Source organism: Tasmannia lanceolata, unplaced genomic scaffold (assembly GCF_043159265.1).
Source record: "Tasmannia lanceolata isolate RefF3 unplaced genomic scaffold, GAP_Taslan_0.1 ptg000018l, whole genome shotgun sequence".
Classification (NCBI taxonomy): Eukaryota; Viridiplantae; Streptophyta; class Magnoliopsida; order Canellales; family Winteraceae; genus Tasmannia; species Tasmannia lanceolata.
In genome coordinates this window covers 32,184,775-32,207,795 of record NW_027518695.1, presented here as the reverse complement: position 1 = coordinate 32,207,795, position 23,021 = coordinate 32,184,775, and the positions used below count along the sequence as shown (strand labels likewise).

The 23,021-nt window shown below is 45.1% G+C and overlaps 2 protein-coding genes across 2 annotated transcripts; both read right to left on the bottom strand.

Moving 5' to 3' along the window:
* Positions 1–17,512: 17,512 nt before the first annotated feature.
* LOC143850295 (uncharacterized) lies at positions 17,513–19,563 on the bottom strand. Its single transcript, XM_077359553.1, has 3 exons — positions 19,287–19,563; positions 18,442–19,166; positions 17,513–18,031 (listed from the first exon to the last, which is right to left on the bottom strand). Exons 1-3 carry the CDS (start codon positions 19,561–19,563, stop codon positions 17,513–17,515), a joined length of 1,521 nt encoding a protein of 506 aa, XP_077215668.1.
* Positions 19,564–20,558: 995 nt separating this feature from the next.
* LOC143850294 (uncharacterized) lies at positions 20,559–22,486 on the bottom strand. Its single transcript, XM_077359552.1, has 3 exons — positions 22,160–22,486; positions 21,104–21,949; positions 20,559–20,954 (listed from the first exon to the last, which is right to left on the bottom strand). Exons 1-3 carry the CDS (start codon positions 22,484–22,486, stop codon positions 20,559–20,561), a joined length of 1,569 nt encoding a protein of 522 aa, XP_077215667.1.
* Positions 22,487–23,021: the final 535 nt, after the last annotated feature.

The window sequence follows — 23,021 nt, the reverse complement described above, 5'->3', positions numbered from 1 at the left end:
TATGTGCATTCGAGATCGTTGATCAAGAGACAGCTCTGTTTGGTTGCCGGGTTGTTTTTGTTCCTGGGAGATAGGTGGGAAAAAAAAGTCCTAGAAGTATCCTGGTAAAATAAAAATCCCATGTTTGGTTGACCGGATTATGATGGAAAAAAAAACCCTTTGTTTGGTTGCTTGAACTGTTGGGTAGAAAAAAAATTCTTCTCAAGCTTATTTTTGGTTCCTGACTTTATTTTTGTTCCTGGGGTCATCTTGGGATGGGATGAAAAGGCAATCATTACAAAAGTGGGATTAAAAAATTCACCCCAATGATTACAAGAGTGGGATTAAAATAAGGGCGATGATATTGTCACCCCCCCTAAATTACGCATTCGCTCCCCTTTTGGCTTGATTTGACGTCAAAAAGCATTAATAAGGGGGGCGAATGCGTACGCAGGGGGGGTGACAATATCATCGCCCTAAAATAAACCTAGTGCTAAAAGGCAACCAAACATGGGATGGGACCAAAATTTAACTAACTCTCCCACATAACTCCTATGAACAAAAAAAACCCGGCAACCAAACAGGATCGGCACATTTTACAGTCTGGATCAAAGGTGATTCGATGATCATAACCCTTGATTACAAGTCATAAAATGACATTTATTTTGGAAAAAATAAATGTGGCCATCTATTGTGGCATGCCTAATAGATGGTTTTTGATATGTGCTTTACTTGGGAAGTAAGGCCTATCAAGTACCAATCTTTGGTAAGGTTTTAATCTTTAACCTCAAGGTTTTTAACCCGAAAACTAGGTATTGTTGTTAGAAAAGTTTCTAATGTATTTTGGTGTTTCTTGAGCAGGAGAAAAGTGATTTGTGTGGTAATCAACTAATCATGTATCTCTTCATTTTTTTATTCGTCTCTTCATATTTGTGATACCTTAAGTTTTTGGACAGAGAACATGAATGGAAGAACTCTGTAATCTCTTTTTATTTTAGCAGATCCCTCATGGATTTGACCTGTTAGACCGAAAATCGGTAACAGGTACGACAGTGACGTAAGAACTGAGCTGGATGACCAGAGGAGCTGAGTCCTGAGGGACCGGAGTGAAGGGGAGCGAAGTGGCTTAGTCCTGATGAGGGCTGAGTCCTGCACAAGGCAAGCGAGGTCAGAAGACCAACCCGGGTTTTACTCCGGACAGGCCCTTCGACACTCAAGTCAGTATGAGCAGGAGTGCAGAGCTAGTCTTAAGAGTTTTGGGTGGAGAGGGTTTTTCGCATTACCCGTTGGTTTGAGCTTTGAACCCCTATTTATAGGGGAAAACCTGGTGAGGTGTCCAGGACAGGTGGCGGCCTGTGAGAGGCTGGAGCTCACCTACTCTGGGACAGGTGGCGGCCTGTGAGAGGCTGGAGCTCACCTACTCTGGGACAGGTGGCGGCCTGTGAGAGGCTGGAGCTTACCTACTCCGGGACAGGTGGCGGCCTGTGAGAGGCTGGAATTTTTACACCCCATCAGTTGCCCCCCAGTTTTCCAAGTCCTTGAGTGACTTGGGAAAGTGTGATTGAGGGATTATCTGGACGGGCGGGCACCGTATGGAAGTGAATCGAAGGGGTTAGTCGGAAGGTCCAGTCCGGAGTCCGGCTGGAAATGAGTCCGGAAATCCAGTCCGGAGTCCGGCTGGAGATGAGTCTAAAAATCCAGTCCGGAGTCCGGCTGGAAATGAGTCCGGGAATCCAGTCCGGAGTCCGGCTGGAGGTGAGTCCGGAGTTCGGAGTTCGCCAGTCCTGAGTCCGTCAGTCCGGAGTCGGTCAGTCCGGCTGGGGATGAGTGCAGAAATCCAGTCCGGAGTTGAGCCAGTCCGGCTGGCAATGAGTCTGGAAATCCAGTCCGGAGTCCGGCTGGAGGTGAGTCCGGAAATCCAGTCCGGAGTTGAGCCAGTCTGGCTGGCAATGAGTCCGGAAATCCAGTCCGGAGTTGAGCCAGTCCGGCTGGCAATGAGTCCGGAAATCCAGTCCGGAGTCCGGTTGGAGGTGAGTCCGGAAATCCAGTCCGGAGTTGAGCCAGTCCGGCTGGCAATGAGTCCGGAAATCCAGTCCGGAGTCCGGCTGGAGGTGAGTCCGAAAATCCAGTCCGGAGTCCGGCTGGAGGTGAGTCCGGAAATCCAGTCCGGAGTTGAGCCAGTCCGGCTGGCAATGAGTCCGGAAATCCAGTCCGGAGTTGAGCCAGTCCGGCTGGCAATGAGTCCGGAGTTCGCCAGTCCGGTCTAGGCCGGACTGGCTTTTGTCGTTTAGCGAACGTGTTATATCCAGTCCGGCTTGGGCCGGACTGGTTTTTGTTGTCTTGCGTCCAGTCCGGCTTGGGCCGGACTGACTTTTGTCGTTTTGTAGAAACGCGTTATATCCAGTCCGGCTTGGGCCGGACTGACTTTTGTCGTTTTGTAGAAACGCGTTATATCCAGTCCGGCTTGAGCCGGACTGGTTTTTGTCGTCTTGCGTCCAGTCCGGCTTGGGCCGGACTGACTTTTGTCGTTTTGTAGAAACGCGTTATATCCAGTCCGGCTTGGGCCGGACTGGTTTTTGTTGTCTTGCGTCCAGTCCGGCTTGGGCCGGACTGACTTTTGTCGTTTTGTAGAAACGCGTTATATCCAGTCCGGAGGACGGAGATTCAGTCCGGAGTGGAGAGACTCAGTCCGGAGTGCATTAGTGGTGGAGGTACGCGTATTCGTACGCGCATGCTCAATCAGTTTTTTGTCTGGGAGAAGGTGTTCGTCATAAATAAGGGACACGTGGCGTCAGCGCCCTCGAGATGCGTGCATCGCATTTAATGCCCCACCGCCTTTGAAAAGTTATAAAAGGAGGTTTTTTACCTCCCATTCTTCACCTCTTCACTTTTTACTTTTTATCTTTTCTTCTCTTGCTTTGCGAGTTCGGCTTCGCAGTTCGGCCTCGCAGTTCGTGGTTGGAGTTTCGCGCGAGTTCCCACTCACCGGTATTCCTCTCAGTCCCTCCTTTTTCTACATGTCTGATAGTAGTTCAAGTTCCGAGTCCGGTTCTGAGTCTTCCACCAGTAGTAGCTCAGAGCTTAGGCCGCTGTAGGAGCTTGTAATGGCTAGTCCGGCCGCTAGCATAGATATAATAGACAGTGACGACGGAGGGGACAAGGGCGAAGTGATATTAGATCTGAACGCCACCCCACTTCTGACTGATAGTCTCCACCGAGTAGGGGGGAGTGGGGGCAGCGACGTTGCTGAGGCGTCCACAACGTTCCTTCCTGGCCGGGCCGTGGAGGTCATTGCTAGAGCACGGATGGAGGCCAACCCTAAGTACAACATGCGGGCTCTAGTTGAGGAAAATCACCTCACCGAGTCCATGCTGGGAAACATTAGGGATAAATACTGTGTGCCTCCATCCTTCGAGCTGAAAACGGCAATAGAGGGAGATAGGGCGTGCAACGAAAGCTCTGATCTCTGCATTTACGAAGAGTCGTTGAGAGCAGGGTTTCGCTTTCCTCTACACCCCTTCTATGTGGCAGTGCTCCGATATTATGGACTGGCTCCTGCCCAGGTGGCTCCGAACTCATGGAGATTACTGACTGGGTTTTTGTATCTTGTTCATGGCCGGCTGGAGAGGGGCGTGTCCGTGCCTCTATTCCGTGCTTGTGCTCATCCGAAGAGGCACAAAGAAGGGGGCTGGATTTATATCAGCCAGCGCCCTGATATGGAAATCATCACTGGTATCCCTTCGTCGATACACTCGTGGAAGAATAGGTTCTTCTATGTGTGGTACCCGAATCCCGCGAGAGGGGTGGGGCGCGAGCCGCCGCGCTCTCTCTTTTGGTCTCTCGTATCCACGCGATTGGCGTGTGCATTTTATTATTGATTTGAATTAATCTTTCCTGTGAACTTGGGATCACTAAGGCAATCCGAACTCCACACGAAAGAGAATGACAGAGTCGCCACCTAGATGTGGGATCTAGGACCCGAAATTAACCAGAAATCTAGACTCGCTACCTGGTTACGAGAATGGAAGGTATGGGGAGTTATCCGCCACATGCACCATTCCTGCCCGATAATCGGTCTTCGATTCCAAAAGCTAACTCTTTTAAATTTATTTTAAATGGCTCATTCAACTCTATGTTAAAGTGCGAACTAAGTGACATGCATCCTAACATCTAATTTCAATGTGAATCCTAGATGTGTATCTTGATTTATTAATTTGTCTGGATTCAATCTAAGTGAAAGTTCTCCTAGAATTCTAATTTCATGGAAAGTCCTAAGTGATTTGATTAAGTATTTACAAGAAAATTAATATACAAAACACCACAATTTGTTGTGGTGCCGACTCGCGGGTGGTATGCCGTCAGACATCCAAGCTGCCTACGTACCCAAGCCTCACTGGGATCAGAGTCGACGTAGTTCGGTGCACTTAAGCTAAGCTACATATGCCTAACTCAACTAGGACACCGATCTAGACGGGATTGACTGTTTCAACAGTTTTAGGAGAAGTTATTTAATTCAAGTTGAGGATTTTATTATCTTAAGATTTCATCTAAGATGCTATATGATTCTCATCTAAATGCAAATGGTCCCTTAGACTAATGCAGGTTTGCCTACATCCTAGTTTACTAGGCTTGTCCTAGGGAAAGATTGGGTGACTAGTGTAACTAGACCTATGGCACGGTTGCTATACATAGCAAACGTCCGTGATGAGGCTGGACTCCTAACTCTAGGACTCCCTAAAACCTAAGACTCCCTAAAACTTAGGACACGACACGACACCGGTGTTCCTAAATTGGGCTCTAAGGGTTCCTAAAGGAATTTTGAATCCACCGGCTCTTGGAAATCTCGAATTCTTTTGGGCTTGTGGAAACTTTTAGAGTTTTCTTGAAGCTTTTATTATCTGAAGGTATTTAGTGTGTTTGGTAGCTTTTAAAGTTGTTTATTTAGAAGGTTTTAGTTTCACTTGAAATTTTTAGTGGTCTTTTGGTTAATGGCTTTTAACGGATTTTTATCAGTGGATTTTAAATGGGTGAATTTTAGTTTTGTTAATTTTAGGTTGGATGTACTTTAGATTAATGTCTTTCGATTTTGGTTTGGAAAATGACGTTAACACAACCAAGTTTTGACAATTGCACAAATTCGACAAACCATTGACCATTAAAAGATCTAACAAATGCAGCCCACTAAAACTGTCGTAACTCTTTAACCGCTTGGCCAAATTCAACGTACGAACATGCGTTGGAAAGATATTTTATAGGGCTACAACTTTTTAGTTCTCCATTGTTTGTAAATCTGTGATTTAGAGGTTCGAATTTGTGTTGCAAACAAAAGGACAGCAACATTAAACTGGAAATGCCTAAAGGTGTGCCGCAACCATTTTGGACTTAACTTTTTAACCACTCGCCGTCTGATCTAGCACGAATACTCGTTGGAAACGGCACGAAAATATCTACGACTTTGTAGTTAACCATTTCCCACGATTCTGTTGTTTAGAGGTCGAAAAATCTGTTTAAAGTCTAACAGCTAGCACTATGACGGGAATGATATTGGCACCCCCATGTTTTCTTTTGATAGTTCTTATTTTTTTTTAGTGATTAAAAGACGGTGAATATGAAAAATGGCTTGAATGGGCCTGAGATTAGATTCAAATGGGATGTTTGAAAAAGGGGTTGTTTTTATCTACTTGGCAAGGTGGGGTATGGATATTGGGTTCTTGAGATTGAGTGGGGGCTGTTGTTATCAAATTGGAGTGGGGGCTGTTGTTATCAATTGAAAGATGGAGATTTTGTAAGCCAAATTAAATGGGTTTTGATAATTCACGTAAAATTCAAGTTTTCTTTCTTGTAAATGTTCAAAATTTTTAATGAATTGTTTTCCCAAAAGAAATCTAAATTCCCTAACAAGCCAATGATTTCAAAATCCCATCACAAATAGGTTCTAATGACCCTATCACATTAATTATATTTAGCATAAGTGAGAACATGACCAAGGCCAAACTAGTACGAAATTAAACATGACATCAACCAAAATATACGCAAAACAACACTCAATCCTACAAATATAGAAAAGAAAATAAAATTCCAAAAGGCATACCTTTTTGTAGACGATATTCCATGCAAACTTATGGAGAAGAGGGATTTGGTCTAGAGAGAGGGCTTGAATTTTCTAAGAGAGGGGTTCTCTCCTCTTTTCTTCTCTTCTTTTTTCTTTTGATGGTGGGATGAGAGGGTATTTATAGGAGAATGGGATAGGAGGTTAGGTGAGGTTAGGTGAGGTTAGGTAAGGTTAGGTGAGGTTAGGTAAGGTTAGGTGAGGTTAGGTGAGGTTTGGTGAGGTTTGGATGGTTATGATGAGAGGAGAGGTTAGGTGAGGTTAGGTGAGGTTTGGATGGTTAGGATGAGAGGAGAGGTTAGGTGGTTTTGGATGGTTAGACCCAGGTCATTATCTGCCACTGATCTAACGATTTACGGAAATCGGGTCTCGGAATAGAATCAGGGTCCGGGCTATGAAGTGACCCTAGCTTATTTTGTCCCGATTGATGATCCGTAAAGTCAGATCAAGATATTAATGACCTAAAACATATAAATCAATGATAGAGGGGGTTCTCACATGGATTTAACACACTAATTTATTTGTCGATTAAAACAAAACAAAATGGGGTGTCTACAGATGCCCCTCTTTGGTAGAGATGACGTAGTCATTGAATACCAAAGTTAAAAATGACAGAACCATTTTGCGTAGCTTTAATCGACAAAGGACTCTCTAGACACAACGCACCTTAACATAATGCAAAACCTTAGATGAAACCCTAGAACTTGAATAATAAAAAAAAAACTCGATGCGGCGCCGTTCACAAACGGGCAATTAGAGAATGAGATATCATTTTCGAATGGATTCTGAAGGAAAAGGACAAAGATCGCTCTCAAACAGTTTTTAGAAGGAGATGAGACGCCGCTCACAAGCGGGTTCAACGAGGATAAGAAGCATTCCCAAATGGACTTGGATAATGAGGCACCGTTCACAAACGGCCTCTAGGAGGATAGAAAACCATTCACAAATGGACTCGAGAAAAGAGGCACCGTTCACAAACGGGCTCAAGGAGAAGACAAGACCATTCACAAATGGACTCGAGAAATGAGGCACCGTTCACAAACGGGCTCAAGGAGGACGATACCATTCACAAATGGATTCGAGAAAAGAGGCACCGTTCACAAACGGGCTCAAGGAGAAGACAAGACCATTCACAAATGGACTCGAGAAATGAGGCACCGTTCACAAACGGGCTCAAGGAGGACGATACCATTCACAAATGGATTCGAGAAAAGAGGCACCATTCACAAACGGGCTCAAGGATAAGACAAGACCATTCACAAATGGACTCGAGAAATGAGGCACCATTCACAAACAGGCTCAAGGAGAAGACGAGACCATTCACAAATGGACTCGAGAAATGAGGCACCGTTCACAAACGGGCTCAAGGAGAAGACGAGACCATTCACAAATGGATTCGAGAAATGAGGCATCGTTCACAAACGGGCTCAAGGAGAAGACAAGACCATTCACAAATGGATTCGAGAAATGAGGCACCGTTCACAAACGGGCTCAAGGAGAAGACAAGACCATTCACAAATGGATTCGAGAAATGAGGCACCGTTCACAAACGGGCTCAAGGAGAAGACAAGACCATTCACAAATGGACTCGAGAAATGAGGCACCGTTCACAAACGGGCTCAAAGAGGACACGAGACCATTCACAAATGGACTCAGAAAATGAGGCACCGTTCACAAACGGGCTCAAGGAGAAGATGAGACAATTCACAAATGGACTCAGAGAATGAGACACCTGTTCACAAACGGGTTCGAGGAGAAGACGAGACCATTCACAAATGGACTCGAGAAATGAGGCACCGTTCACAAACGGGCTCGAAGAATTTAGGGATTTTTTTATGAACTTGAATTTGACGTAGGAATGGATTTTTATTTTTATTTTTTAATTAAGGATTTGGATTTGATAAATTTTTTTAATTTTGGAAAATGAGGTACCGTCCGCAAACGGGCTCAAGGAGAAGATGAGACCATTCACAAATGGCCTCGAGAAAAGAGGCACCGTTCACAAACGGGCTCAAAGAGGACATGAGACCATTCACAAATGGACTCAGAGAATGAGAAACCTGTTCACAAACGGGTTCAAGGAGAAGACGAGACCATTCACAAACGGCCTCGAGAAATGAGGCACCTTTCACAGAAGGGCTCAAAGAGGACATGAGATTTTTCATGAACTTGAATTTGACGTAAGATTGGATTTGTTTGAATCGGGGATTGGATTTGATGAATTTTTATTTTTGGGAAATGAGGTACCGTCCGCAAACGGGCTCAAGGAGAAGACGAGACCATTCACAAATGGGCTCGAGAAATGAGGCACCGTTCACAAACGGGCTCGACGACACAAGATAGCTTTGATTGATGAATTCAACAATGAAAAATTTAGAGATTTTTATGAATTTGAATTTGACGTAGGATTGGATTTTTTGAATTGGGGATTGGATTTGATGAATTTTTGATTTTTTGAGAAATGAGGCACCGTCCACAAACGGGCTCAAGGAGGACATGAGACCATTCATAAATGAACTCAGAAAATGAGGCACCGTTCACAAATGGGCTCAAGGAGAAGACGAAACCATTCACAAATGGACTCGAGAGATGAGGCACCGTTCATAAACGGGCTCAAGGAGAAGACGAGGCCATTTGCAAATGGGCTCGAGAAAAGAGGTACCGTTCACAAACGGGCTCGAAGAATTTAGAGATTTTCCATGAACTTGAATTTGACGTAAGATTGGATTTGATGAATTTTTTATTTTTTTGAACTCAATGAAATCGGGGATATTATGGATCGTGCCCGACAAAGATGTTGGAAACTAGGACTTTGACGAATGATGAAACGGCAAACCTTTGGAACGAAGAACCATTACTAGCAAGAATGGATTAGGAACATTTTTATGAAACTTCAACAAGATTTTTCTCAAAGAGACTGCTGGTCTTGTCTTCTGGGGATTTTGATAACTGAAACCTTGAACAAGACATTTGAGATTGGTAATTTAGAACAACGACTCTCTTGGATATTAACATGGAAAAGCGGGATCTGCTTCTTGACAGGTGTTTAGATAAACATTTCTTGACCAGGATAACTAACCGGAAGGGAATTATGAATTTGAATGGTTCATCTTTCTGAGAAATTGGCTCAACCACCATTGCATCTGAGGTTCTTCCAAGCTTAAGGTGCCTTCCTGGGGTATGATCTTTTTACGGAAGCTGGGCTTTCTGATGTTTCTACTTCTGAATTTTTCTGAGCTGATCTTCTTTGAAATGAAGTTGTTTGACTAAATTCTCGAGCTCTTTCAGGTATAATTGCAGGGAGATGCCTAGGCCTGGCCTCCTTCACCAAGACAGTTACATCATTTGGACATAGGAACGACAATTGACTCTTTCTAAAGAGAAAACTTAGATGAAAGGCACTACTCAAAGGATTGAGCAGCCCTGAAGGAGTGAACTTAGAATAATAAAGATTGACTGACTATACTGACAAACATAGTGATGCTTCTGACTTAGTTAATGTTTTGTTTGGTAAGTCTATCCTTTCAAGGAATAGTTTTTCAATTGGTAAACACCGGACTTCTTCCTCGAAACAGTAATGCCTCAAGAATTTAATTACGACCCCTAAGATTGCTTAGCTTCAATGCCCCCAGTTTTGAGGATATCACTTGAATTTGCTTGAACTTCAGTTGATCTTCAGTCTTGATACCGGCTGTTGCCTTCTTATACTGATTCTCTTACCGTGACCAAGTCACCTCTTCAGGGTTTTTAATTTGGCGGACCGCGCTAGCCTTAACTTTTGCCTGAACCACCTTTCTAGGTTTTCGATCCAGCAGGCTATCCCCTTAGCTTTTGCCTAAGCCGCCCTTTCGGGTTTTCAACTTAGCAGGGGAATGATCTTAAATTTTGCCTAGACCGCCCTTTCAGGTTTTCAGTCTAGCAGATCTTCAAACTCCGTTATTTTTCTTATTCATCATCATTTCATTTTTTTATTGTATCTCAGGACCTAGCTCATTAGTTCTGAACACCAGAAGGACTTTTATAGGTAGGATAGGGCTTTTCAAAGAATGGCTTAAGGCTCAACAAAGATTTCGACCGAACCTGTGAACAGGTCGCCTACATATCCCAAGGTAGGAATCAGGTCGTGTGTAGTTCAGGGCGAATGCCCCTAGTTTGAAGATAAATTGTTTGATTTTTTTTTTCCTTTTTTCTTTTCTTTCTGGAACAATTAACTTCTCTTCTTTTGGAACTTGTCCCTCTCTTTTTTTTTTGAAAGGATTGAATTTCTTTTCCTTTTTGAATCGATCGAACTCGGTTCAACCGAGTTGCCTACGTACCCCAGTATAGGGATCAGGTCTCGCGTAGTTCGGGGGAATGCCCCAAGTTTGATGGGTTTTCAAGAAAATTTGATTTAGGCTCGAAGGGTTTGCAAATCGGTATTCTTTTGACATTGGGTTTTGATTTTGGGATTTAATCGGCCAAAGGAGGCCTTTCGATGTTCAGATTGGGAATCGATCTAGGTTACTAGAGTCCCTCTGGTACTGATTATTTTTTTTTCTCTTTTGTTTTTTTTTTTCGCGGAGTTTGACGGCATTTCCAGGTAAGAGATAATGGATCTTCTTCTTTCAAGATTCTAATACGTGCTTTTGACTTTCATAGAGCGAAACTTGTTCTTTGACATCCTCCATCTATGGATTCGTACTCTCGATATCTGATGATCACTTTTCATTGTTTGCTTTTGAACTTTTCATCTTGAATTTGTTGGCTTTATGAATTTGAGAACCAAGGTCATTGATTGGAAATATGAAAGTTGTTTCCACTCTATGCCCCTTGTATAGCATATATCTTCTCACTTTCTTCATTTTCTTTGAGCTTTCCATCTATGTCTTGCCCCTGGTATCGGTTGTAGCTTTTCTAGACAATCTTCTTATTCTTGAAATAATTTTATCAATTCTTCACACTCTTTAGAGGGTAATGTATTTTCAATCGGCATTCACTGAATCAAAGTTTCAGTGCCAGTGTTTATCATTTCAATTTCATCTTTGAAAGGTTGGGATTGGCGCTCCTCCTCTCGTTCAAGTAATTGCTGTGACTCAAGTGGAGTTTCGTCAATTTTGTCCTCATTTGAGGAGGGAGTCTTATTTTAAGATCAGAAGCACACTTAAGAACAGACACAAGTGAACTTTTTGGAACTGACTGAAATTTTATTTAAAGAAAAGCTATTACATCAGACGACCTATCCTGAACATGCTCACGATTCACAACTCTAAATAAGAAAGAGAAACAGAAGATAACTTGCCTGGACTAGGCATTGACCTTTAACTGTAAGACCGGACTCAACAATTATACTGACCATGATGACTGACTCAACATAAAATAGTAAGTGACTAAAACTTTAACTGCTGCAACTGTTTGGCGTTGAAGGCTCGGCGAAGGCTGGTTCGTTCTGAACATCATCATGGCTGATACTTTCAATTTTGGACAATGATGACTGATTCGCATAGGGAAATGCCCCTAGCTCAATGATTCTGAGAGTGAACTCTGAAGGACTTAGCAAAATAATTTTGAAAAAGGTAGCCCCTAGAGGAGGAACAGACCAGGGGTACAAGCAAGATTGGATTATCTGGACCAGGCATGATCAGATCATGAGAACGCATAATCGAAAGATTGTGAGATTCTGCATCTGCCAGTTAGGGGATGGCATGAAGATACGATCGAATCGTATGACAGAAGAACGAAAGACGCACGATCAAAAGATTAGATGAGATAGCATAAGATTGCTTTCAACGGATAGATCATGAATGACTAATCCTATGAGATCTTTGAAAATTATGGGATTTATATCCTAACCCAAAGGGAAATTTTTTTTTTTTTTTTTTTTTTTTTTCACATTTTATCAGTGTTACCTGAAGGCATCAACCCTAATCCTAATCTATCGGAGTGGAGAGAGAATCTCGACTCATGACTTTGTTCGTGTATCTAAGGACCGATCGTGACCATTGGAAGATGGACCACGGCCTAATCTAGACACCAATGGGTAGGATATCCTAAACTAGGCTCACACACATGATGCACATGTGTTCGTATACTACATGCATGTGTGGGTTAATCTAGGGTTAAGGCCAAGAGTTCCCTTAGCGCGAATCCCTGTTCGATATACTGTACCAGTGTCCGGCGTATCAGTACGTGAACAAGAGATCCGTTTACGTACCATAAAGGTACTAGGCTAAGGGTGGAATGCTTCTATAGCACAGAGGCACCAGGTGATGAAATCCCAGTCAACCATGCTAGATAACACTCCGGGTTCCTAAAATAGGACGTGTGTGCACGTGAGATGCAAGAGTTTAGATGCAAGTGATGTAAGTGTGTGCAATATGTTTGCGCAATCTATGATGCCCTCAGGTTTTGTTAGGTTAAGTTCGAGTAAAATGTGATGAGAAAATAAAACAAGACAAACTAATCTAACAAGTATAGAGTTTTTATGAGCCAGTTAAATTAAATTCAAATGAATTATCTTTTGAAATTTTAATGAAGTTAGGTGGTCCCCAGCAGAGTCGCCAGACTGTGGTACCCGAATCCCGCGAGAGGGGTGGGGCGCGAGCCGCCGCGCTCTCTCTTTTGGTCTCTCGTATCCACGCGATTGGCGTGTGCATTTTATTATTGATTTGAATTAATCTTTCCTGTGAACTTGGGATCACTAAGGCAATCCGAACTCCACACGAAAGAGAATGACAGAGTCGCCACCTAGATGTGGGATCTAGGACCCGAAATTAACCAGAAATCTAGACTCGCTACCTGGTTACGAGAATGGAAGGTATGGGGAGTTATCCGCCACATGCACCATTCCTGCCCGATAATCGGTCTTCGATTCCAAAAGCTAACTCTTTTAAATTTATTTTAAATGGCTCATTCAACTCTATGTTAAAGTGCGAACTAAGTGACATGCATCCTAACATCTAATTTCAATGTGAATCCTAGATGTGTATCTTGATTTATTAATTTGTCTGGATTCAATCTAAGTGAAAGTTCTCCTAGAATTCTAATTTCATGGAAAGTCCTAAGTGATTTGATTAAGTATTTACAAGAAAATTAATATACAAAACACCACAATTTGTTGTGGTGCCGACTCGCGGGTGGTATGCCGTCAGACATCCAAGCTGCCTACGTACCCAAGCCTCACTGGGATCAGAGTCGACGTAGTTCGGTGCACTTAAGCTAAGCTACATATGCCTAACTCAACTAGGACACCGATCTAGACGGGATTGACTGTTTCAACAGTTTTAGGAGAAGTTATTTAATTCAAGTTGAGGATTTTATTATCTTAAGATTTCATCTAAGATGCTATATGATTCTCATCTAAATGCAAATGGTCCCTTAGACTAATGCAGGTTTGCCTACATCCTAGTTTACTAGGCTTGTCCTAGGGAAAGATTGGGTGACTAGTGTAACTAGACCTATGGCACGGTTGCTATACATAGCAAACGTCCGTGATGAGGCTGGACTCCTAACTCTAGGACTCCCTAAAACCTAAGACTCCCTAAAACTTAGGACACGACACGACACCGGTGTTCCTAAATTGGGCTCTAAGGGTTCCTAAAGGAATTTTGAATCCACCGGCTCTTGGAAATCTCGAATTCTTTTGGGCTTGTGGAAACTTTTAGAGTTTTCTTGAAGCTTTTATTATCTGAAGGTATTTAGTGTGTTTGGTAGCTTTTAAAGTTGTTTATTTAGAAGGTTTTAGTTTCACTTGAAATTTTTAGTGGTCTTTTGGTTAATGGCTTTTAACGGATTTTTATCAGTGGATTTTAAATGGGTGAATTTTAGTTTTGTTAATTTTAGGTTGGATGTACTTTAGATTAATGTCTTTCGATTTTGGTTTGGAAAATGACGTTAACACAACCAAGTTTTGACAATTGCACAAATTCGACAAACCATTGACCATTAAAAGATCTAACAAATGCAGCCCACTAAAACTGTCGTAACTCTTTAACCGCTTGGCCAAATTCAACGTACGAACATGCGTTGGAAAGATATTTTATAGGGCTACAACTTTTTAGTTCTCCATTGTTTGTAAATCTGTGATTTAGAGGTTCGAATTTGTGTTGCAAACAAAAGGACAGCAACATTAAACTGGAAATGCCTAAAGGTGTGCCGCAACCATTTTGGACTTAACTTTTTAACCACTCGCCGTCTGATCTAGCACGAATACTCGTTGGAAACGGCACGAAAATATCTACGACTTTGTAGTTAACCATTTCCCACGATTCTGTTGTTTAGAGGTCGAAAAATCTGTTTAAAGTCTAACAGCTAGCACTATGACGGGAATGATATTGGCACCCCCATGTTTTCTTTTGATAGTTCTTATTTTTTTTTAGTGATTAAAAGACGGTGAATATGAAAAATGGCTTGAATGGGCCTGAGATTAGATTCAAATGGGATGTTTGAAAAAGGGGTTGTTTTTATCTACTTGGCAAGGTGGGGTATGGATATTGGGTTCTTGAGATTGAGTGGGGGCTGTTGTTATCAAATTGGAGTGGGGGCTGTTGTTATCAATTGAAAGATGGAGATTTTGTAAGCCAAATTAAATGGGTTTTGATAATTCACGTAAAATTCAAGTTTTCTTTCTTGTAAATGTTCAAAATTTTTAATGAATTGTTTTCCCAAAAGAAATCTAAATTCCCTAACAAGCCAATGATTTCAAAATCCCATCACAAATAGGTTCTAATGACCCTATCACATTAATTATATTTAGCATAAGTGAGAACATGACCAAGGCCAAACTAGTACGAAATTAAACATGACATCAACCAAAATATACGCAAAACAACACTCAATCCTACAAATATAGAAAAGAAAATAAAATTCCAAAAGGCATACCTTTTTGTAGACGATATTCCATGCAAACTTATGGAGAAGAGGGATTTGGTCTAGAGAGAGGGCTTGAATTTTCTAAGAGAGGGGTTCTCTCCTCTTTTCTTCTCTTCTTTTTTCTTTTGATGGTGGGATGAGAGGGTATTTATAGGAGAATGGGATAGGAGGTTAGGTGAGGTTAGGTGAGGTTAGGTAAGGTTAGGTGAGGTTAGGTAAGGTTAGGTGAGGTTAGGTGAGGTTTGGTGAGGTTTGGATGGTTATGATGAGAGGAGAGGTTAGGTGAGGTTAGGTGAGGTTTGGATGGTTAGGATGAGAGGAGAGGTTAGGTGGTTTTGGATGGTTAGACCCAGGTCATTATCTGCCACTGATCTAACGATTTACGGAAATCGGGTCTCGGAATAGAATCAGGGTCCGGGCTATGAAGTGACCCTAGCTTATTTTGTCCCGATTGATGATCCGTAAAGTCAGATCAAGATATTAATGACCTAAAACATATAAATCAATGATAGAGGGGGTTCTCACATGGATTTAACACACTAATTTATTTGTCGATTAAAACAAAACAAAATGGGGTGTCTACACTATGTTAAGGACTCGGAGTCCAGGGAAGCCTGGCCGGTTCCCCTGGTGTGGGATACTCCGAATACCAGTGGACTGAGCCGCAAACCGCTTCTTGAGGGCGAGGATAAAAGGACATTAATCCTGATGCGGGAGGAAGTGGAGCGAACAGGTCCCATTCACTGTTCGGAATTTTCAAGTGAAGATATCCTGGTCGGACTTGGTATAAGTACCGCGACTCCGGCACGTATGTAGCTAGACTTGTCTCAAAATCTGCTGCTTTTTGTTTATATGCTTCTGACTCCTTCCTTACTTGCAGAAATGAAGAAACAATCGACGGTCGAGAAGATAAGGCAAGGAGCCCAGCCCAAGGCGCAGGAAGGAGATCAACAAGCACTTCAAGAGCGCCAAAAGAGGAAGGCGTCTGAGCTGGCGAGCCCAGCCCCCTCACGAGACACTACGCCACGCCCGGTTCAGAAGGCAAAAACCACAGTGAAGCTGGTGGGCCCCTTTGCTCAGGGAGGTGGTTCTTCTAAGTCTGGTGGTACATCCACCGGAACTGGAGCTGGGGCCCGCCCTCTCGTGAGGACGGGTGACAATGTTTTTCGGCCTAATTGGGCTGTTCAGAAGGATGACACCGGACTGGGCGAGAGTCGAGTCGCGGCTGAGATTGTGAGCAAGTGTCTCCTTCTGAAGGATAAGCAACAGGTCGTCCACGAGCCGCCGGCTACTGGAGAAGAGGCGGTGTTCTCTTCGCTCTATCAGGTAATGAACTTGTTTACTTTCTGTCCATCTTTTGCTTTCTTTATATGCTGATGCTTGTTTCTGTTTGTAGATTGGAGTATATTACAATGATCTCAAGGAGAAGAGCAAGTTGTTCTCCGAGGCCATCACCAAATCTGAAGAGGTGAACGGAAAGCTGGCCACTGAGGTCAAGGAGCTTCAGACGAGCATCGGACGGGTAGAGGCTGAGAAGAAGTTACTGGCGGAGGATCTGGCCTCCGAAAAACAGAAGCTGGATAAGGCTGCCGAAGCCATGGATGCCCAGAGAAGGAGAGCCAAAGAGAGGCAGGAAACGGCAGTAAAGGGAGCCGTCGAGGCAAAAGAGGCCGAACTATTCAGCCTGTCGAGTGAGGTTTATAGTCTTGGGTATTATGACTGCCTCCAAGAACTCCAGGCGTGCAATCCGAACTTAGTGATGGTCAATCTGTCTCTACCTTCCAGACCGACAATTGTTGACGAGGAGCCAGAGGCCCCCGCCAATATTGTTGCTGATGCCGCCGTTGACACCGCCGCCATCCCCGATGCCTCTTAGTATTTCTTTCTTTCTGTAGTGGTATTTAAGACCTTAGGATCTTTTGTTTGTTTTGTTGTTTTTCTTCTTCTTCTTTTTTTGACGACCTTCAAGGCTAACCCTGTAATGGTCCTCGAGGCCCTACATTTTGATGAATGAAATTATATTTGTCCATATCTGTTTCTCCTGTCTCTGATAAGCTTTAGTTGAACGACTTGCCCGGCTTGCCCCCTATTTTCAATAACCTGGGGTTGTAGACGTTTGATAGCATCCAAGTTTTATAAACTGGGTTTCCAGAGAGTACCCAAGTTTTGTGAACTGGGTTTCCAGAGAGTACCCAAGTTTTGTGAACTGGGTTTCCAGTGAGTACCCAAGTTTTGTGAACTGGGTTTCCAGTGAGTACCCAAGTTTTGTGAACTGGGTTTCCAGAGAGTACCCAAGTTTTGTGAACTGGGTTTCCAGAGAGTACCCAAGTTTTGTGAACTGGGTTTCCAGTGAGTACCCAAGTTTTATGAACTGGGTTTCCATTGAGTACCCAAGTTTTGTGAACTGGGTTTCCATTGAGTACCCAAGTTTTGTGAACTGGGTTTCCAGAGAGTACCCAAGTTTTGTGAACTGGGGTTCCATTTCTAAGAGGAAAATTTGAATCTGCAAAAAGAATTATTTATTCATATTATTATAAACATAATTTACAAAATCACCTGTCAAGCCGGGCGGTGTGTCTACTGATAATATCTTCTAAGGTTTTTGGAGTTCCATGCGTGGAGTAACAAGTGCTCCTCCAGCGTTTCTAGCTTGTAGCTCCCGGGGCGGATGATTTCTTTTACTCGATATGGCCCCTCCCAAGTCGGGGAGAGTTTCCCGACTTTAGTTGGTTGAGATACTGCTGCCCTCCTCAGGACTAAATCTCCTGTCCGAAATTCCCTAGGGCGTATCTTGGAGTCATGATAGTTGGATACTTTCTGTTTGTAGGCGGCGACTCGGATTCGAGATTCTTCCCGGATCTCCTCTAATAGGTCGAGATTGGCGCGAAGCCCGTCACTGTTAAGCTGCTCGTTGAAGCTGGTGATTCTAGGAGACGGAGTGCCTATATCGACCGGGATCACAGCCTCTGTTCCAAAGGAGAGGTTGAATGGCGATTCACCAGTTGGCGTGCGAGGAGTAGTGCGGTATGCCCATAGAACGTGATAAAGCTCGTCGGCCCAGCGGCCCGCTTTGTCATCCAGTCTTTTCTTTATCCCCTGAAGCAGGATTCTATTAGTAACTTCCGTTTGCCCATTGGTCTGGGGGTGAGCTACAGAAGTGAATCTCTGTTCGATCTTTAGGTCAGAGCAGAACTTCCGGAAGTTACGGCAGTCGAACTGTTTGCTGTTGTCCGTTATCAAGGCACGAGGAATCCCAAATCGGCAGACTACTGATTTCCAGAAGAAGTTCTGCACATTTTGCTCTGTGATTTGGGCTAGAGGTTCTGCCTCCACCCACTTAGTGAAATAGTCGATCGCCACTACCACGAACATGCGCTTTCCAGAGGCCGGTGGGAAAGGGCCTAAGATGTCCATCCCCCATACTGCGAAGGGGAGTGGACTGATAATTGGAGCCATTGCTGGTGGATGGTGGGAGAGAATTTCTGACACCTCTCACACCTTTTAACCAATCTCAGTGCATCCTGCCTTATGGTAGGCCAATACAGTCCTCTGAGCAGCACTTTTATCGCCAGGGCTTTGCCCCCCAGATGTTCTCCGCAAATTCCTTCATGCGTCTCCTGGAGGGTATATGCTGCATCGCCCGGCCTAAGGCACTTCAGATATGGGAGAGTATAGGAACTCTTGTACAAGATGTCATTGCTGAGGGAGAATCGGGCGGCTCTTTGTGTCACCTTGCGGGCTTCCTTTTTATCCTCGGGGAGTTTGCCGTCGCACAGATAACTGATGATCTCGTCCATCCAGCACGGCTCATTCTCTACCTGCATTGTTTCCGCGGCTTTTCTTTCGATGCTGGATCTTGGTAGGAACTCCATGCATATGCTCCCAAGGGTGGTATATCCGGAGGCAGCCAGTTTTGACAGCACATCTGCCTTGTTGTTTTCTGTTCTGGGTACCTTGATAACCTCAAAACTTTCGAACTTGCTGGCGAGTTGGCGGACCTTGGCGACGTACTTGATCATACGCTCGTCTCGAGCTCCGTAGACCCCCTGAATCTGGTTTGCGACCAGCTGAGAGTCACAGTATGCTTTTAATTCCCGGGCGTCGGTTTGGATTGCAAGGCTCATCCCTGCTAGGAGAGCTTCATATTCTGCCTCGTTATTTGATGCGCGGAATCCAAACCTTAAGGCATAATCCGCAGTGAAGTCATCAGGTCCAGTGAGGACGAGGCCAGCTCCACAACCACTTTTGTTTGAAGATCCATCGACATGTACTTCCTAAATTAGTGCGCTGGTCGCGGAGCCCTGCTCGGATGGCAGATGGATGGTTTCTGTCTCAGTTCCCTCTGCTATACATTCTTCAGGGGCCGATTCTTCTGCAACTGGGAGCTGCACAGCTTCAGAATCAACGAACTGTTGGGGGATGGTGCACTCAGCCACGAAGTCTGCCAGTACTTGAGCTTTGATGGCTGGCCTAGGCACGTACTGAATATCGAACTCGCTTAGCTCCACGGCCCATTTCACAAGTCGCCCGGAGATATCTGGTCGATGAAGTACTTGCCGGAGTGGCTGATCAGTCAGGACTTTTATGGTGTGGGCTTGAAAGTAAGGCCTCAGCTTCCTGGCCGCCATTACCAGCGCGTAAGCTAATTTCTCGACCCGCTGGTACCTTATTTCTGCGTCGTGAAGAACCTTGCTAACATAATAGATAGGCTTTTGCTGTCAATGTTCTTCGCGGACGAGGACAGCTGCCAGAGCCGTGGAGCTAATGGAGAGATATAGAAATAGCTCCTCGCCTGGCTCCGGCTTTGTTAGTAGTGGTGGGGAGGACAGGTACTTCTTCAACTCCTCAAATGCAGTTTGGCATTCCTCCGTCCAGGGCGCAGTCTTGAGTCCTTTGACCGCACTAAAGAAAGGCAGGCACCTCTCCGCAGACTTGGAGATGAAGCGCCCCAGCGCGGCTATCATTCCCGTGAGCCGCTGGACTTCTCTGATAGTTTTTGGAGCAGTGAGCTCCATCACAGCTTTGATCTTCTCTGGATTTTCTTCTATCCCTCGTTGGCTTACCATGAACCCTAAGAATTTTCCTGAGCTGACTCCGAAAGTGCACTTGGTGGGGTTAAGCTTCATGCTGTGCTTTTTCAGGACCTGAAATGTTTCGTTGAGATCAGATACATGATCCTGTGCACTGTGACTCTTGACCAGCATATCGTCCACATAAACTTCCATATTGCGGCCGATCTGGTGTTGAAAGAGCCGGTTTACTAGCCTTTGATAAGTAGCTCTGGCGTTTTTGAGGCCAAAAGGCATAACACGATAGCAATAAGTCCCTTGATCTGTGACGAAGGAGGTCTTTGGTATGTCTGATTCGTACATCCTGATCTGGTTGTATCCGGAGAAGGCGTCCATGAAGCTCAACAATTCGTGACCTGCAGTGGCGTCGATAAGTTGATCGATCTTTGGGAGCGGATAGCTGTCCTTAGGACAGGCCTTATTTAGATCGATGAAGTCGACGCAGGTCCTCCATTTTCCGTTTGTCTTCTTGACGAGGACTACATTTGCCAGCCAGTCCGGATATCGAATCTCGCGAATGAAGTCAGCTTTCAGAAGCCTCTCCACTTCTTCTTTTATTGCCTGTCGTCTTTCAAAAGCGAAATGCCTTCTCTTCTGCTTGACCGGTCTACAGGTTGAATCAACACCAAGTCTGTGCATGCTGATCTCTGGGTCAATGCCGGGCATATCAGCAGGAACCCATGCAAAGACATATCTGCATTTTCTTGGAGAAACTCGGTGAGCTGGTGCTGAATGCTGCTACTGAGAGAGGAACCGATCAGGGCGACTTTTTCCTTATCTTCTGGGCACAGCGGAATGGAGATGAGGTCTTCAGTGGGTTGAGTTCCCCTGAGTTCGTCCCTTACATCGAGTAGTTCGATTGGTAGTGATTCCACTCCATTTTTGCCCTTCAATGCCATCGCGTAGTTCGATTGGTAGTGATTCCACCTCAATTCCACTGCATTTTTGCCCTGGATTGAGGTTGATCTCCTCGAACTTCCCCCACGCCATTGGGCGTTATGAACTTCATCTTTTGGTGGTAGGCCGAAGCCACTGCACGGATCAGGTTCTGGCCAGGCCGTCCGAGGATAGCATTATAGACAGAAGTGGCCCTTACTACCAGGAAGTTGACCATGGTGAACGCTTGGCAAGGTGGCTCTCCGACAAGAACTGGGAGCTCAATCTGCCCTTCTACTTTCACAACCTCTCCGGAGAAGCCAAACAGGTCTGAGCTTGCCGGCTTCAGGCGGTCGTCTCCTATCATCTTCTGAAATGCGTGATAGTATAAGATATCCGCCGAACTCCCATTGTCCACGAGGATTTTTTTTACTTCCCAGTTAGCGACGGGCATGGTTATCACCAGTGCATCGTCATGAGGCAATATGAGGTTGTCCAGATCTGCATCGGAGAAAGAGATCTCATTCTCTATTCTTGTCTTCTTGTTGGTCGTGTGCACGGCGTTGATCCGTCGTGCATACGCTTTGCGGGCAGCGGAGGACGTGGCCCCAGCGGCCGGTCCACCCATGATTGTGCCAATGACCCCCCTTGGCTGAGATCGAGGTGCCTCCTGCTGCGTACTAGGCGGCTGAGGAGTTTTGTTGCGAGCAGGGGGCGGCTGTGATCTTCGAGGACTGCGGCCTCGGGGGCTCTTCTCTCTTCTTTCTTGCTTGCGGCCGTCAGTTCGAATATACTTTTTCAAATAACCGCGGCCGATCAGCTGCTCAATTTCCTCTTTGAGCTGCCAACACTCATCCGTGTCGTGACCGTGGTCCTTATGGAACCGACAGTATTTCGATGGATCTCTCATGTTTCCTTTGGAGATCATTATAGCAGGCCACTTTACGAATTCTTCTTCGCTGATCGCAGTCAATATATGTTTTCTGGAGGTGTTGAGAGGTGTGAAGTTTCCTTCTCTTCTTTGCGGAGGTGGAGACTTCTCTCTTCTGGGAGGTTTATCCTCCCTGCGCTGCTTGGGGGGATTTTTCTCTTCAGAGGTTATCCTCCGATTTGAATTAAGGGCTGCCAGTGTTTCCTCCACCGTTATGTACTCCTCTGCCCCGGCCATGAGATCCGCCAGTGAGTGCGGATTTTGTCATGCTATAGCCCGACGAAAGTCGTTAGACCTGGCGCCCGCAAGGAGCGCATTCATAGCTGCTGAGGGATCTAAATTGGGCACCTGAAGTGCCTCCCTGTTGAATCGGTGGACGAACACTTTCAGAGGCTCATTGTCGTCCTGCCGCAAAGCCATCAGGGATGCTGTCGTTTTCCTCGGCCTGCGGCTACTCATGAAGTGGCGTACCAGATCCTCTCTGAAATCATCGAAATTGCTGATGGAGTTCGGTTTGATCCTGGAGTACCAGTCTCTCGCCGCGCCAGTTAGCGTCGTTGGAAACGCTCTACAAATGAAGCCGTCGGATGCGCCGTGGAGGAGCATCATTGTTCTGAATGTCTCCAAATGGTCCACGGGGTCAGTGGTCCCGTCGTACTGCGGGACAGCGGGCATTTTAAACCCCCTGGGTGCTGGGGCACCCAGAACATCATCAGTGAACGGCGTTCTGCTTGAGAACGCCCTAGAGGCGGGCCGGCTCTGATCTTTCGCCAATTCCTCTATCCGGTGATCCATTTCCTCCATTCTCTGTAGGAGCGGATCCGTTCTATGTTCCGCGGACCTGATTCTTCCCATAGATCGGCTCGCCGCGGAGCCGGACTGGCTCTCCGGACTCCTTCGACGAGACTGGGACTTCGCTGGTGGAGCACGGTCTTCATGAGCTCGGGGCCTTGGTGCGGAGCGGGACCGTGACCTTTGACGGCGGTAAGGTTCTGCTTGAGCATGCCTCGCTAGGGGGTGATGGACTTGTCTGGTGGAGTGGTGAGTTCGATCCTCACCATGACGCGATGACTCTCCCCTATGGACGTCTGGCCTTCCTTGGACAGATCGCGGAGCCTCTGGGGGAGGTTGTGAAGGCGTCTGAAGCAGTTGCTGGTACTGCCCAACGAGAGCTGTCATCTGTTGAAATAGAGCTTGAACTTGCTCCGGA